We start from the raw sequence: 14,382 nt of genomic DNA, 5'->3' as shown, positions 1-14,382 counted from the left end.
GGGGGAGATTAAAGGAAAAACAGCCAAATTACCGGAATCCAATTTTCTTAAATAATTCCAGACTACATACAGCCAGCGGGAGCGAAGAATGGACAGCCTTCTTTTGTGTGAACGGCTTTCGAAAAGAAACCTATAGTCACACGCAAATTTATTTGAAACAGCAACCCCAAAACAACAAACACGGGAGCTTGATCTCCAGCAGGACCCGCAAGGGAGTCCAAGCGTTTCCGGGCGACGGTTCAGAAGCTACAGACCGCCCTTCACCCAGAGCCTCCCTGCTCGGCTGTCACTCGGTCACCATAGACAGCTTCCAAGGGAGGACTGCACTTTCAGCTTCCCTCAAAGTTTACCAGAAATTCTCGCAAAGGGTTCTTTAATCCGCCCAACCCCCAGGGACACTTTCTGCCTCCAAGAACTGCTCCACAGCTTCACCCCACTATATACCCGAACACTTCGAGACCTCCAAGCACGCAGGGCGCGATTTCGCCCTCGCTTGCTTGCTTGCTCCCCAGGATGCTGGGGAAAGCGGCTCCGGAAAAGCAAACTTTCCGAGCTTTCGCGGAGGGCGGGAGGGCGCGCCGCGAACTCACAGCTGGTTGATGGCGTTCTGAGAGATGACCGCGTTGGCGGAGAAGTAAGGGATCATGTCGGGGCTACCGAGGTTGCAGGTGCAGGCGGGAGACGCCTTCCTCTCGCGGGCCAACGTGCTCAGGGTCATGAGGCCAGCTCAAGGCGCACAGCTCCGCATCCTGGCCCCTCCCGGCTCGGGCACGAGGCGATCGCGTAGGGCTCCGCGGGGCCAGAGGCACGGGCAGCTCGGGATCCCCGCGTCCAAACTGGGCCCGCCGGGTCGCGCGGAGGCAGTCGCCGCAGCCCTAGGGCTCGGCTGTGGAGTCCCGGCGGCCGGGCGCCACCGACATCCCACCCCAACCCGCGTCCGGGGCGGGGCGCTGCGGCGGGGCGGGCCGAGCCGAGCGGGCGGGGAGAGTCCTAAGAGCAGAGAGGGTCGGCCCTTTCGGGCGCTCCGCCCCTGAGCTCGTGGCACCCACCGGATCACGCTGCGTGCCTCTCGGCCGGCGAGCGAGCGAGCGAGGGTCGGCGCGAAGACATCGTGGCTCGTGTGAAGGAGTGAAGCGAGCCTGGGGTGAGCAAGAAAGGCTCGCGTTTCTTGGGAATGTTTCCACAGAAAGGTCCTGCTTATCTTGAACGGCTCTATACATTGAACCTCAAATCCCATTTTTCAAATGATCTTAAAACTTTAATGAAAGGTCGTACATTAATAAATGTAACGAATACTAACCAGCGGTTTTCTAGGTGTTAAGGGCTAGGGAAATTCGGTAATAAACTAAATTTTTTTTTTTAAAGCAAAACATCTTAAGTTATAATGGGGAAAAAACCTATTTACATTGTCGATTACATCTGCTAACCCTTGTAAATAAATTTATAAAAGGCTTTCCTAACCATCCTCCAAACCAAGGACTCATAGCGTTAGCTGCACATACGAATCACCTGTGGGGATTTTAAACACTCCAATACCTGGCTACACCACAGACCAATCAAATCAGAGTCTCCTGAAGTTGGGATCCTAAACATCAATATTTTTTCAAAGCTCCCCGGGTGATTCCAATACGCAGCCGTGGTAGATAGCTATTGTGCCAGATGATCTAGGAGAGGGAGACAGGCTAGAGAATATAACCTTACTTTACAGATGTGGAAATAAATATAAAGGGTCTAGCCAGATAACCTCATTTGTAAGTGACATCACTTAGATAGGAACCCTAGTTTTATGACTTCTGATCTAGGTTGGGCTTTTCCCACCAACCCTATATACCCTGATGTCTTCATGAGTTTAATCCTTTATCAATGTTGCTAACAACTCACTGAGCAATGCCTTTCACCTGACCAGGAACCAACTCTCTGAAAATCTCTTTTCTCTCCTGCATGCTATATAGTGGTTTACAAAAGGGGCTGACCTGGTGTGGGCACTCAGTAAAGTTAGCTCCCTCACCTCTTGCCCTTCCAGTCTCATCAGAACAAATATTTTCAGGTATGAGCATTTTATGCTTTTTGAATACTTGACTAAACTATATATCAATAGAACTGTCAGGAGTTCTAGAGCTGGAAATTAATAATTTTAAAAAATGATTTCACTATTCTATTACCAGACAAAAGAGACTAAAATGAGGAAGAAGTCACTTTAAGACTCAACATATGCTAGAATCAAGAAGAAATATGTCTTTAATTTTTATTTTTTAATGTTTATTTTAGAGAGAGAGACAGAGCAAGCAGGGAGGGCAGAGAGAGGGAGACACAGAATCAGAAGCAGGCTCCAGGCTCTGAGCTGTCAGGACAGAGCCCAACCTGGAGCTTGAATCCACGAACCAAGAGATCATGACCTGAGCTGATGTTGGTCGCTTAACCTGAGCCACTCAGGCACCCCTTAATTTTTTTTTAATGTTTACTTATTTTTGAGAGAGAGAGAGAGAGAGAGAGAGAGAGAGAGAGAGAGAGAGAGAGAGAGAACACGAGCGGGGGAGGGGCAGAGAGAGATGGAAACACAGAATCCAAAGCAGGCTCTAGGCTCTAAGCTGTCAGCACAGAGACCAACGTGGGGCTGGAACTCAAGAACTGTGAGGCACCCCAAAATGTGTCTTTGTTTTATATATACAATTTTTCAGATCTCTTTTTCTATTGGGAGGTTTGGCAATTTTCTAAATACTAGTAATTAAATAATCTAAATTATACATTCTATGCCTAAAACCAGAAACTCTTTTGTTAGTTTATCCTTCCATAAAACTTAAAAGTTGGTGGGGTGCCTGAGTAGCTCAGATGGTTAAGTGTCCAACTCTTGATTCCGGCTCAGGTCATGATCTCATGGTTGGTGGGATCAAGTTCCTAGTCAGGCTCTGAGCTGACAGCGCAAAGCCTGCTTGGGATTCTCTGTCTCTCTCTTTCTCTGCTGGTCCCCAGCTTGTGCCAATGTGGGCGTGCATGCTTGCACTCTTTCTCAAAATAAATAAATAAAGATTTTTTTAAAAAACCTTAAAGTTGTTGCCCAGGGATTTGAAATATTGCAAACTCATACTGGAAATAGGATCTAAGTTTCCTATGGATCTGATAATAGGAAAGAACCAGTTGGCAAGTGAAGAGTTAATGAAAGGTCTGGAGTCCAGTGCATCATCGTCTTCATCCATCTCTAGTAAGGAAAATGTTTGAAAGATTTATTCAGGCTGTGTCAGCAGGCACCCAAATGGCAGTGTAAGAAAAAAAAAAATCTGCTGATACACCCCAAAATAAATTGCTTTAAATATCTGGCAAAGTTGCCAGTTTGAAACTTCTTCCAGGCTGTAATTTATTATAGCCTCCTGGCAGTGATCAAAAAAAAAAAAAGCAGCAGGCTCTTTAGAAGAGCACTGTTAAGGTGAGTCCAGTTCCTTTCATGACAGCAGAGATGGGATTTTATGGAAGTCAATACTAACTGATGCTGCTTACGGAAGACGATGGAACGTCATCTGTATCTGTCTGAAAAAGAAGTCAGCAGGAAATGTATCTTACTCAATTCACACTTAATATCTCTGGCATTTAAAAAACGCTAAAGATAAGGATTTCATAAATATGTATATCTGTCTTTTATAGATAGGTTCCTATAGTGACACTCCAGAAGTGCATAGTCCTTTGTTTCCCCTCAAAAGACCTCTGCCAGTGCCTTTTCAGCGAAGTCTATTTTAACACCCCCATCTAGGCCTTTTCAAAAGCTTTCAAAGTTAAATTCTTGCTTTGAACTGTAATATAGGAAATTGGGAAAGTGCTACAACGTGCCTCATAGGTTTTTAAGAAAAAAATGGAATCATCTTTGCAAAGTGAGGTACCTTTAAGGGAATAGAGCTTTCTGCTACTGTTTTTAAAAGTTTAACAAATTCCTTTTCTTTTTACAATCTGCAGAGTGTCAAAATGTCAATCAATTTAGTTTCAGCTCAATTTAATCCTTTACTCTACACTGTCAGAAAACAAGGCTCTAGGGAGCAAGCTCTCTGTACCCAAGCTTCTAGGAATTCAAAAATGATTCTAAATTAGACTGAGCGACGTGAAATAAATGAAGCTAGTTTTCTACTCCACATGAAGTCCAAAGGGGCTTTTAAAAATGTGCACAAAGGCCCCGAAGAAAAATTGTTGCATTTCTTCACACTCTTGTTTGAGTTAGAAGATTTAAAATAAATTTTGTCATGTCATTTGCTGACCATTTCAAGGCTCAGAAATATGAATATTCTATAATGTTAATCTGGCTCTTGATAGCATCAGCTATGACCAGATTAAATTTTTATAGAATTATATGTTAAAAGCATTAACAAAATTTTAAAGTAATAGATGTCTCTTGTATCCATCGGTACTTCCATTACTATGCCTCCATGTGTCTCTCCATAAGATACAAACGCTGTAAAACTGTAAAACCAGAGACTTACTTGTTGATCAATCGGTATTCCAGGACAGATGTGAAAGTGCACTTAAGTGTGAGTGAAGGATGTAGGCATGTTTTTGCTGCTGTAACAAAATTTCATCATGGGTGGATCACTTGAAGGGAAGGTAGCTAATGAACTAAAAAGTGACAGTGTAAAGTGCCAAAAGCAGTAGGCCAGAAACCAGAGAGGACCTAAGTTCTAGTTCTAACATAGCCACTTAATAAACTAAGATTTTGGCTAAGTCACTTATTTTCATCTGTAAAATGGGATAATAAAACCCTAAGGAAAGGTCCCCAAATCTGTTTTTGTGAGAGTTAGGAACCTTAGGAAAGGAATATCATTCAGCTTAGAAGTCCTGAAAAATACATTTAATCCACTTAAGATAAACAGTCATCTAGATGAAAGCAGTAGAGCCCAGCAGTTAAAAATCTCAATCTTGGTTTTATATATAAAATGGAATATTACTCAATCATAAAAAAGAATGAAATCTTGCCATGTGCCAACACAGATAGAGCTAGAGGGAGTAAGACTGAGAGACAAGTCAGAGAGAGACAAATATCATGGTTTCACTCATGTGAATTTAATTTATGTGGAATTTAAGAAACAAAACAAATGAACAAAGAAAAAAGAGACAAAAAACTAGACTCTTAAATACAGAGAACTGGTGGTTGCCAGAAGGCAGGTGGGTAGGGGAGGATGGGTGAAATAAAGGGGATTAACAATACACTTATCTTGATGAACCTTGAGAAATTTAAAGAATTGTTGAATCATTATATTGTACACCTGAAACTAATATAAAACTATGTTAATTATACTTGGAAAAAAATCCTAGCCTTGGAATTAATTGGATGGGTTTGAATCCTAGTGTCACCATTAGCTGTGTATTTTGGATAGTTATTTAATCTATGGCTCAGTATTAGTCCCTAATTTATGAAGTTACTGCGAGGATTAATTTACTCGCAGTATTAACATGTAAAGTGTAAAAGAGTGGCACAAAAATCTACTCTTTGGACTTAAGGGCTCTATAAACTTAAGAGAGCTAAGAGAAAGGTTAAGGAGGAGATTGCCCTTCAGGAATAAAATCAGAGAGTTGGAATCTCCAAAGAACAATCTTAGATCATGGATGTAATAAATCTTTTTATTTTATTTTTTAAAGATTTTATTTTTTTTAATGGTTTTTTTTTTTTAACGTTTATTTATTTTTGAGACAGAGAGAGACAGAGCATGAACGGGGAGGGTCAGAGAGAGGGAGACACAGAATCTGAAACAGGCTCCAGGCTCTGAGCTGTCAGCACAGAGCCCTACGCGGGGCTCGAACTCACGGACCGCGAGATCATGATCTGAGCTGAAGTCGGACGCTCAACTGACTGAGCCACCCAGGCGCCCCTAAAGATTTTATTTTTAAAGTAATCTCTACACCCAATGTGGGGCTTGAACTCACAACCCCAAGATCAAAGGCACATGTAGTACCAACTGAGCCAGGCAGGCACCCCTAAATCTTTTTTATTTTTAAGTTTCTTTGCTTCTCTAACTCCTCCATTTATCTGATCTTTTGGTTGTTTCTCTGAGGTAAAAATTCTTAATAGGGAAAAGACCTATGTGCCTTTCTTCAGGTCATTAAGAAAGCTGTGTGTTGTGTGTGTGTGTGTGTGTTGGGAGTGGGCAGGGGGACTCTGAAGTCTGTCTGGTAGCCTTGAGGTAAAGTTGACTGTACATTTTAATTTATGCACTGACGAAATTAAGATGTTGACTAGAAATAATCTTCTATGCTCTTTTCCACCAATCTGAAAAATACTTAAAGCGGGGCGGGCAGCATTAAAATGTCAGTGAGTCTGATGTCAGAGTTATAGATTCTAGTGACTTTATCCAATGGGCTAACAGAAAGCTAGTTGTATTTGTTTGTATTTGGGATGAGAAGTTGAAGAACGAATGAAAATTAACATACATACAGATTTCGCCAGTGTACCACACCATTTCTTCCAGGAGTCTTCACTATTATTGTTTGCTAGGTAGCTAATTACATTAACTTAATATTGCATTCTGTAGTAATGTGAGATCTGCAGTGTTCACTACATTTTTGTATTTATAACCTTTGAAATAATAGTATTACCTTATATAACTTTATTTAAAAAATAACCTAGTCATAAGAAATATGATTATACCTGTCAGAAGACCTATTTGTATTTTTATGTTTTCTCTAAGGGCGTATCTACAGAAATAAATAGTAAATTAATCCCCTGAGTGTCAAAAGGGAGAAAACCAACACTTTAAAGAGTTACAAAACAAAAAGCCTGTTACCTGGAGTAGCACAACATTCTGTCTCCTGTTAATCTGTAAAACGCTAGGATAAAACTCTCAAGATAATACACACAAGTTCCAAACTTGTTGCCCAGACAGCACCAAGAGGTATCTCACTACACTTAGTCAAAGGCACTCTTCATACAATACAATAAACTAAACTCTGTAAACAAAGGCTCTTAAAAGCAATCATTTTGCAATCACCATGTGGCTAATAGTTTTATTTAAAAGAGTATCTGACAATAGTTTTAAACACTGGATAGAGCAATGTCACTGAACCCTTCTAGTCCTTTCCATGGAACTTTCCACCATAAGAGCAATGGGAATACTGAAAAGATCTGCATATCAACTCCATGAGAGGCAATCTCTAAGGCATTCACCCCCATGGTCTTAACCACCATATGCTCCAGTAGGAAAAGATGCTGAAATGCTGCTTTCTTCAGATTACAAAAGCCCCACATGCTATTGTTTAGTAAAAATAATAGGCATTTATAGATCACTTTTCACATCCAACACACCTTATAAAACATTTAACCATTTCATCCCCATTCTATCTCTTCAAACAGTTTGTTTTTAAAAAACTAGTTAAAAAAAGTAAAAGTAATACATGCTGAATTATTAAAACTTTTTTTCAGTATTCAGAAAGGTAAAATAAAAGTCACTCTTTCATTCCCATCGTCCTACTCCCAGGGATTGCTGTTAATATTTCCAGAAATGTTCTTGCATATGCAAACGTTAATATATTGAAGCTGCTGTTTTAGAAACACACATGCACACAAGCATAGAATTATATATATTATACATGTATACATACATATATATATTCTGCTTCTTGCTCCCCCCCAAACTTATCACTATATCTTAGATGTTTTTCTATGTTTATATAGATTTGCCTTATTCTTTTAAAGGAGTTCATAGTGTTTTATTTTATAATTATATATAATTTATTTAAACAGTCCACTACTGATGGACATTTAGGTTTTTTACAATTTTTACTATTACATACAATATCACCATGAACATGTCTTTATGCATACATGTGAATATATTTCTTGGATTTACATCTAGAGGTGGAATTGGCAGTTAAAATATTTTAAACATCTTAGGAATTGGTAGATATGATCAAATTGCCCTCCTAAAAGGTTTAGTTTTTTATTTTCCCATAGAACCTTAGCGCCTTCTCTCCTGTGAGCTATTAAATTAACTCAGGGTCCAAGATCCTCTTCTATGTCCCATCTTTTATATACTACATTAAGAAAAACCATATATATATACATATATGTATATATATGTATATATGCATACATATATGTATATATATGACACATGCTTAAAGAGAGAAACTAGAAAAATAGAGTAAATTATAAAGAAAAATATGTTAATTTTTAAAATTTACATAAATCTAATAATTTAAAAAATGTTAAAGAAAAATATAAAGAAAAACTATGTTAAGGATCATTGATTTCAAAGAATTACTTAGACTATAATAAATATAGGTAATACTTAAACTATTTTGAAGATAATATAATTTTAAATTCAGAAGATATTTAAGGATCTTGTTGATGCTAATGCTGTAGAACGTACTGTAGGCAAATGAGCCAAATGTGGCCTTCAGTGTCCTGGAATGGGGTGAAACAAGAGATAGAAAAATAGAAAGTGAATCGGGGAATAACAAAAAATGGAGGCTAGATGAGTTGAGGAGGTCTTGAAAATAAAAACATTAATTGACATTTGTTGAGCTAACATTCACTGTGTACCAGATCCTCTATTAAGAGTTTACATGCAGGGGCGCCTGGGTGGCGCAGTCGGTTAAGCGTCCGACTTCAGCCAGGTCATGATCTCGAGGTCCGTGAGTTCGAGCCCCGCGTCAGGCTCTGAGCTGATGGCTTGGAGCCTGGAGCCTGTTTCCGATTCTGAGTCTCCCTCTCTCTCTGCCCCTCCCCCGTTCATGCTCTGTCTCTCTCTGTCCCAAAAATAAATAAACGTTGAAAAAAAAAAATGAGTTTACATGCAGTATCTCACTTAATTTTCTCAAACAACTCTATGATTCTATTCTTATCTTTATGAGGCTCAGAGAGATTGAATAATTTGCTTACTGTTAGATAGCAGTACTTTGACCCCAGCCAGTTATTCTGGTTCCAAAACCTGTTTCCTTAAACCAGTATTCTACACTGTCTCCATGATGATGGAGGTTCACTACAGAACAGGTTAAGTCTGAAAAGTTCTACTGCCAACAGGAAGGACTCCTGGAGACCTTACTTACCTGACTGCACTTGGTATTTTCTCCTCTATTTGATCCTAGCTATGTCTAGCAGGTCCTGACAATAATAGGAACCTAACCTAATATTAAATATAGTACATCTTTTGGCTGTTGTATACCATCCTCTTGCTACCAAATTCCTCAGAATTCTGAATTTCAAACTAATATTCATCACAAGATTCTCTAAGGCATTCATATCTACATTTTGTTTCCCTCGTTTCTTTACTTGGTATCCTACGTGAAGGAGGCATTTAATGTATTTGTGGATAATAATGGCATCGTCATCTTATTTGATGTTTGAAATAAACCTACTAGCTAGGCAGGTATTATCATTCGTTGTGACAGTTAAAGAAAAACATGAACCAGACTAACATCTAGGTGATAAGAAGCTTAGACTCTAGGTGCAAATGTGTCTAATTCATCCTATATGTTGTTGATAGACTGACTGAATTCAGTTGGACTAATCCTGAATAGCTGTATGTCAGGCACTTTCTAAGATACTATCCAAAATGACTTAAGAGTTAAGTACTTTTATAATAGTTTCTTACTCAGAATCCCCAAATAGTTCCTTATTCCCTTTCAGAACAAGTCCAAACTCTTCCTTCGGGCCTCCAGATCCTCCTTAATTTAAATCCTACCATAATTCAGTCATTATGGCATGTTACCCACAATTCCATTCCTTCTCAGACACAATCAGTGTAACTATTTTTTACCCATTCTCCCAAAATAAATCTTTGCTATTATTAGGTGGTTTCTATCCTGTCCTCCTGTATCTGAGTCTCATTCTCTTCTCTGTTCAAGTTGTCCCTCTCTGAGACCACTTTCATCTATCTTTCAAATTATCCATATAAAACCTATTTCTCAAGATCTAGTTTCCATTCTCAGCTTTTTCAATAATTAGAAACTCTACAGGGTTTTCACATTTATCCTCACTTGATTCTCATTACAATCCTGTGTATAGGTAAGCAGAGCTAGCTGGGATTATCAGCTTCATTTTACAGATGAGGAAACTGAAGCTCAGAAATTAGGCGACCCGCCCAAGTTTACATAGCATGTGTCAGAGTTTGGATTTGAACTTAGCTCTTCTAGGGGCACCTGGGTGGCTCAGTCAGTTAAGTGTCCAACTCGATTTCGGCTCAGGTCATGATCTCATGGTTCGAGAGATCAAGCCCCACGTTGGACACTCTGCTGACAGCACACAGCCTGTTTGGGATTCTTTCTCCCTCTCTCTGCCTTTCCCCTGCCCCTTGCATGTGCGTGCTCTCTCTCTACAAACAAACAAACAAACATTTAAAAAAATGAACTTAGGTCTTCTGGTTAAGTCCAATGATCAATTCCTAGTTTATAGTATGCTATGACACTTCTCTAGTTTCTTTGGAATTTATAATCTATATCATTATTCAAGGTTTTTACTCTCTCTTTTATGCCATATAGCTTATCTTTTGTGGGAGCAAATCAGACACAGTAACTCTCTCTGGTGGTCTTCATAGAGCCTAGGACAGTGCTAGGTTGGTTGGTTGATCCAACCTTATACCACACCCTGCTGTAGTTTTCTTAGGGCTCTAGATAAACATTTCCTGAAGGAATCAATACATTAGTGATCTCCCTCACAGCTGGTATAGGTATAAGCTGGTATAAGACTCCTTTTCACTGCCTCATTTTTCTCCTGCTGTCCTTCTTTTCTGATAGGTAGATGCTTCCTTCATCGGAGAATCCAGTAGAGGGCCTGGAACACAACCCAGTTAGGTAAGGGCTTTATTTTTATTTTCAGGCTTGTCCTAGACTTTCAGGAGCCAAAAGTTCAAATCGCAGCAGGATTGATTCAGCCCTTTCACAAGCAATTTAGTACTATGCAGTTTGTTTAGACTGGTCAAGTTTCTAGGCCCTGGCTGAGCAGCATCATTATCTTTTCAAGCTTTCATGTATCAGCTTCCCTGGCCATATTTCACTTTCCATGTCTTTCTTTTCTAAAATCAGGTGAACATGCAAAATCACATACTGATACAATTATACGCTTTTCAAAAACCATGTCAAATATCTTCAAGGAATTTAAATACAATACAGGAAGTTGTTTTTTTTTTTTTTTTCTCTTTGGGTTAGTCAAAACCAAGAAGTATGCAAAAGTTATACTTCTTAATCCTTAGTAGAAAGGGGGTACATTGTATCATTCTTTAGCTAGTGCATCAACTGAGAAAAGATATGGGGTTGTCAGATTCTATTCAATCCACCTCAGCTGGAAGGCCAACTGGACAATGGATCTTAAGTGAAGTGAAAAATACTTTGCCAGGGGAAAACAAAACTAAGTAGCAAATCTTTTAATTTTTAATTGTGAAATATTTCAAACATACAGCAAAGAACGGAGAGGATAACAAGCAGCCAGATACTCAATAGACAGTACTATCACATTCTAACATTTTACTCTTCAGAATTTAAGAAATAAAACATCACAACTGTAGCCCCCTGTAAACTTCTCAATGAGCCCTTTCCCCTTTCTCTGTTTATATAGCTCCTCTTCCTGAATTTGGTGTTCATCTTTCCATTCATGTTTTTATATTATGCATATGGCATATTTTTAAATGTAAAATTAATTCAGAAAAGTGTAGCTTGTAAAGTCTTGAACTTTTAAAAAATTTCTTATATATTGCTACATAAAACACATATAAAAGAATAAAACATTTTTCCTGTTTAAAACTTCTAGTCTAGGGGCGCCTGGGTGGCGCAGTCGGTTAAGCGTCTGACTTCAGCCAGGTCACGATCTCGCGGTCCGGGAGTTCGAGCCCCGCGTCGGGCTCTGGGCTGATGGTTCAGAGCCTGGAGCCTGTTTCCGATTCTGTGTCTCCCTCTCTCTCTGCCCCTCCCCCGTTCATGCTCTGTCTCTCTCTGTCCCAAAAATAAATAAACATTGAAAAACAAACAAACAAACAAACAACTTCTAGTCCAGGGTGGATAGGTGAGTAGAAACATGATAAAGCCAATAGAGCAAAGTGCTAATTGTGAAGCCAGGAGGGGTGTATATTTCGGTGTTTACCGTTCTTTCAATTTGTCTGCACATTTACTTTCTTAAAAAAATGTTGGAAAAATGAAGCAAAAATCTCTAGTTCATATTTTGTGTAAAAATCTCAGTGAAGAGGAGCCTGGATGGCTCAGTTGGTTGAGCGTCCAGTCCAATTCTTGATTTTGGCCCAGATCATGATCCTAGGGTCACGGGATTGAGCCCTGCGTCAGGCTCCAAGCTGAGCGTGGAGCCTGCTTAAGACTCTCTCTCTCTCTCTCTCTCTCTCTCTCTCTCTCCCACCCTCTCCCCCAGCCCCCACTCATGTGCTCTTTCTCACATAAAAAAAAAGTCTCAGTGAAGAATAATATCAACTGGTTTCAGATACTTAAGAATCTAGTATAGTTATAGAAAACAGTAATTAGGCTTGCTAGTCTAATTACTGTTTAAGCTCTTGCTTTATGGTATCTAACAAAAAAAAAAAAAAAAAAAAAAAAAGAAAAGAAAAGACCAGTCCCGCTAAGATTTATCTTCACATAGCAACTTCTCGTAAAGCAGTTATTTCAGCTTTGGCTTCTCCATCCTTTTACTGGGGAGTTCATGAAATGATCTGAAATGATTTTATAATTGCTTTCTCACCATGATTTAAGCCCAGAGCTGGAAAACTACTTATGATTGATAAACATCCCTAATAAAATGAGTATATTAATAATTAGAAGAGAAATACTTTTAAAAGTTTTTAAAAGATTTTTGTAGTCCCCCTTTATAAACCTTCTAAATGAACTCTTACTTTAGGAAAATGCTCTGTTACAAACTGACCACAGGAAGAACTATAACAAATGATTCATTAATGATAAAAATACCACTGTGATAGAACATGCAGTGCTTTGCCTGTTTGACGTATTTTCATATTTGTATATTACTTATGCCCCATAATAAGCATGCTAATTTTTTTTAAGGAAGAAGAAATTAAGTCTCAAGGAATGAATCTAAGGTCATGCAACCAATACAAACACATCTCCTAACTCCAATACCAGTGCTTTTTTCACCATAACTGCAAACAATGGGATATAAACCTTTTGGTTTGGGTGTCATTCTAAAATGCCAGAAATTGCATTATTTATTATTTGTTTGTGGGGTACTTCACTTTAAGTGGGCTAATTTTAATAGTAATTGCTCCTTGAGACTAATGTTTTCATAATTTTATAGGTAAAGTAATAGATTCAAAGAAAACTAAGCTTGAATGTGGACTGTTTCAATTGTAGAATACTACCTTTCAAAAGGAAGGTCTTTAAGGAAAAGGATTGTGTTGAGTTAAAAATAGAAATTCAGTTTTGGGAAATGAGAGATATTACTGCCTTAACCTAAACTCTAACAAAACACTTTTTTAATGTTTTATTTATTTTTGAGAGAGAGTACAAGCAGGGGAGGAGCAGAGGCAGGGGGTGGCGGGGGGACAGAGGATCCAAAGCAGGCTCCATGCTGACCGCAGAGAGCCTGATGTAGGCTCGAACTCACAAACCAGGAGATCATGACCTGAGCCGAAGTTGAACGCTTAACCGACTGAGCCACCCAGGCGTTCCTCTAACAACAACAACAAAAATTTTTAAATTACTTCTTGCAATTAATCATTTAGGTTAAAATTAAATTTAAAAATATGTCCAAGCTGATTTTTTAAATTGAGCAAATAGGAAGATATAATAAGTGGCTGTTAAAAATAAAGTCCTTAGTGTAATTTATTGATTGCTGAAAACCACTTATAATTATAGTCACTTTAATGTCATAGAAAATAAATTTGGGGCTTTGAGTGAGAGTGTGGTGATGGATTTAGCTAACACTGAATGAATTACAATTAAGGAAAGATTTTTTTTTCTTATATTATTACCATGAGTAATTTATTCTAGATATTACTGGAACAGAGATGGATGATTAAACAGTCAGTTAAATTATAACAAAAACATAGCTCCCAAACTCTTCACTTGAAACTCTTCATAGTTGAATGGAATCCAAAGTGGCACCTAAATACACATTTAAAACTTAATTCCTCTAAGAAGAAATCCCATCACTAAAAAAAGAACAAAAGCACACAAATACCCACCTTTGTGGGCAGTTAAATTTCATTTTTGTCTAATGCAATCCCTGCTTACAGGCATTTTAGTTCCACATAGCCACCCCATCTCCAAAGGGCCATACTGATGATATTGGACTATTTTGGGTGATACTGCTTGAATGATGGATGTGTTCAACCAAACATTAAGTTCACATTTTTCAAAGAGTTCAAATTTTGTTCTGCATCCCAAAAAACAGAAGAGGTAGCCATTGTTTGCTCCGAGGACCTTTTCTTAAAAAATCTCACAAGCGGGGTGCCTGGGTGG

General features: G+C 38.8%; 1 protein-coding gene across 7 annotated transcripts in view; it reads right to left on the bottom strand.

Moving 5' to 3' along the window:
* SSH2 (slingshot protein phosphatase 2) overlaps positions 1 to 14,382 on the bottom strand; it is a 249,790-nt gene that overhangs the window by 106,277 nt on the left and 129,131 nt on the right. Inside the window, exon 1 of one of the 7 annotated variants that reach the window (XM_019817417.3) lies at positions 591 to 2,120. The exons of 5 other annotated variants lie outside the window; for them this stretch is intronic. In XM_019817417.3, the coding sequence (XP_019672976.1) occupies positions 591 to 718 (128 nt within the window). In that variant the 5' untranslated portion in view covers positions 719 to 2,120. Of the gene's footprint in view, positions 1 to 590; positions 2,121 to 14,382 lie in introns of those variants that run through there. One more of the 7 variants, XM_006940006.5, reaches the window with a different exon arrangement.

This window comes from Felis catus, chromosome E1, assembly GCF_018350175.1.
Source record: "Felis catus isolate Fca126 chromosome E1, F.catus_Fca126_mat1.0, whole genome shotgun sequence".
NCBI classification, from domain to species: domain Eukaryota; kingdom Metazoa; phylum Chordata; class Mammalia; order Carnivora; family Felidae; genus Felis; species Felis catus.
Note: the sequence above shows the minus strand (reverse complement) of the source record. Positions and strands in the feature narration are given on the sequence as shown.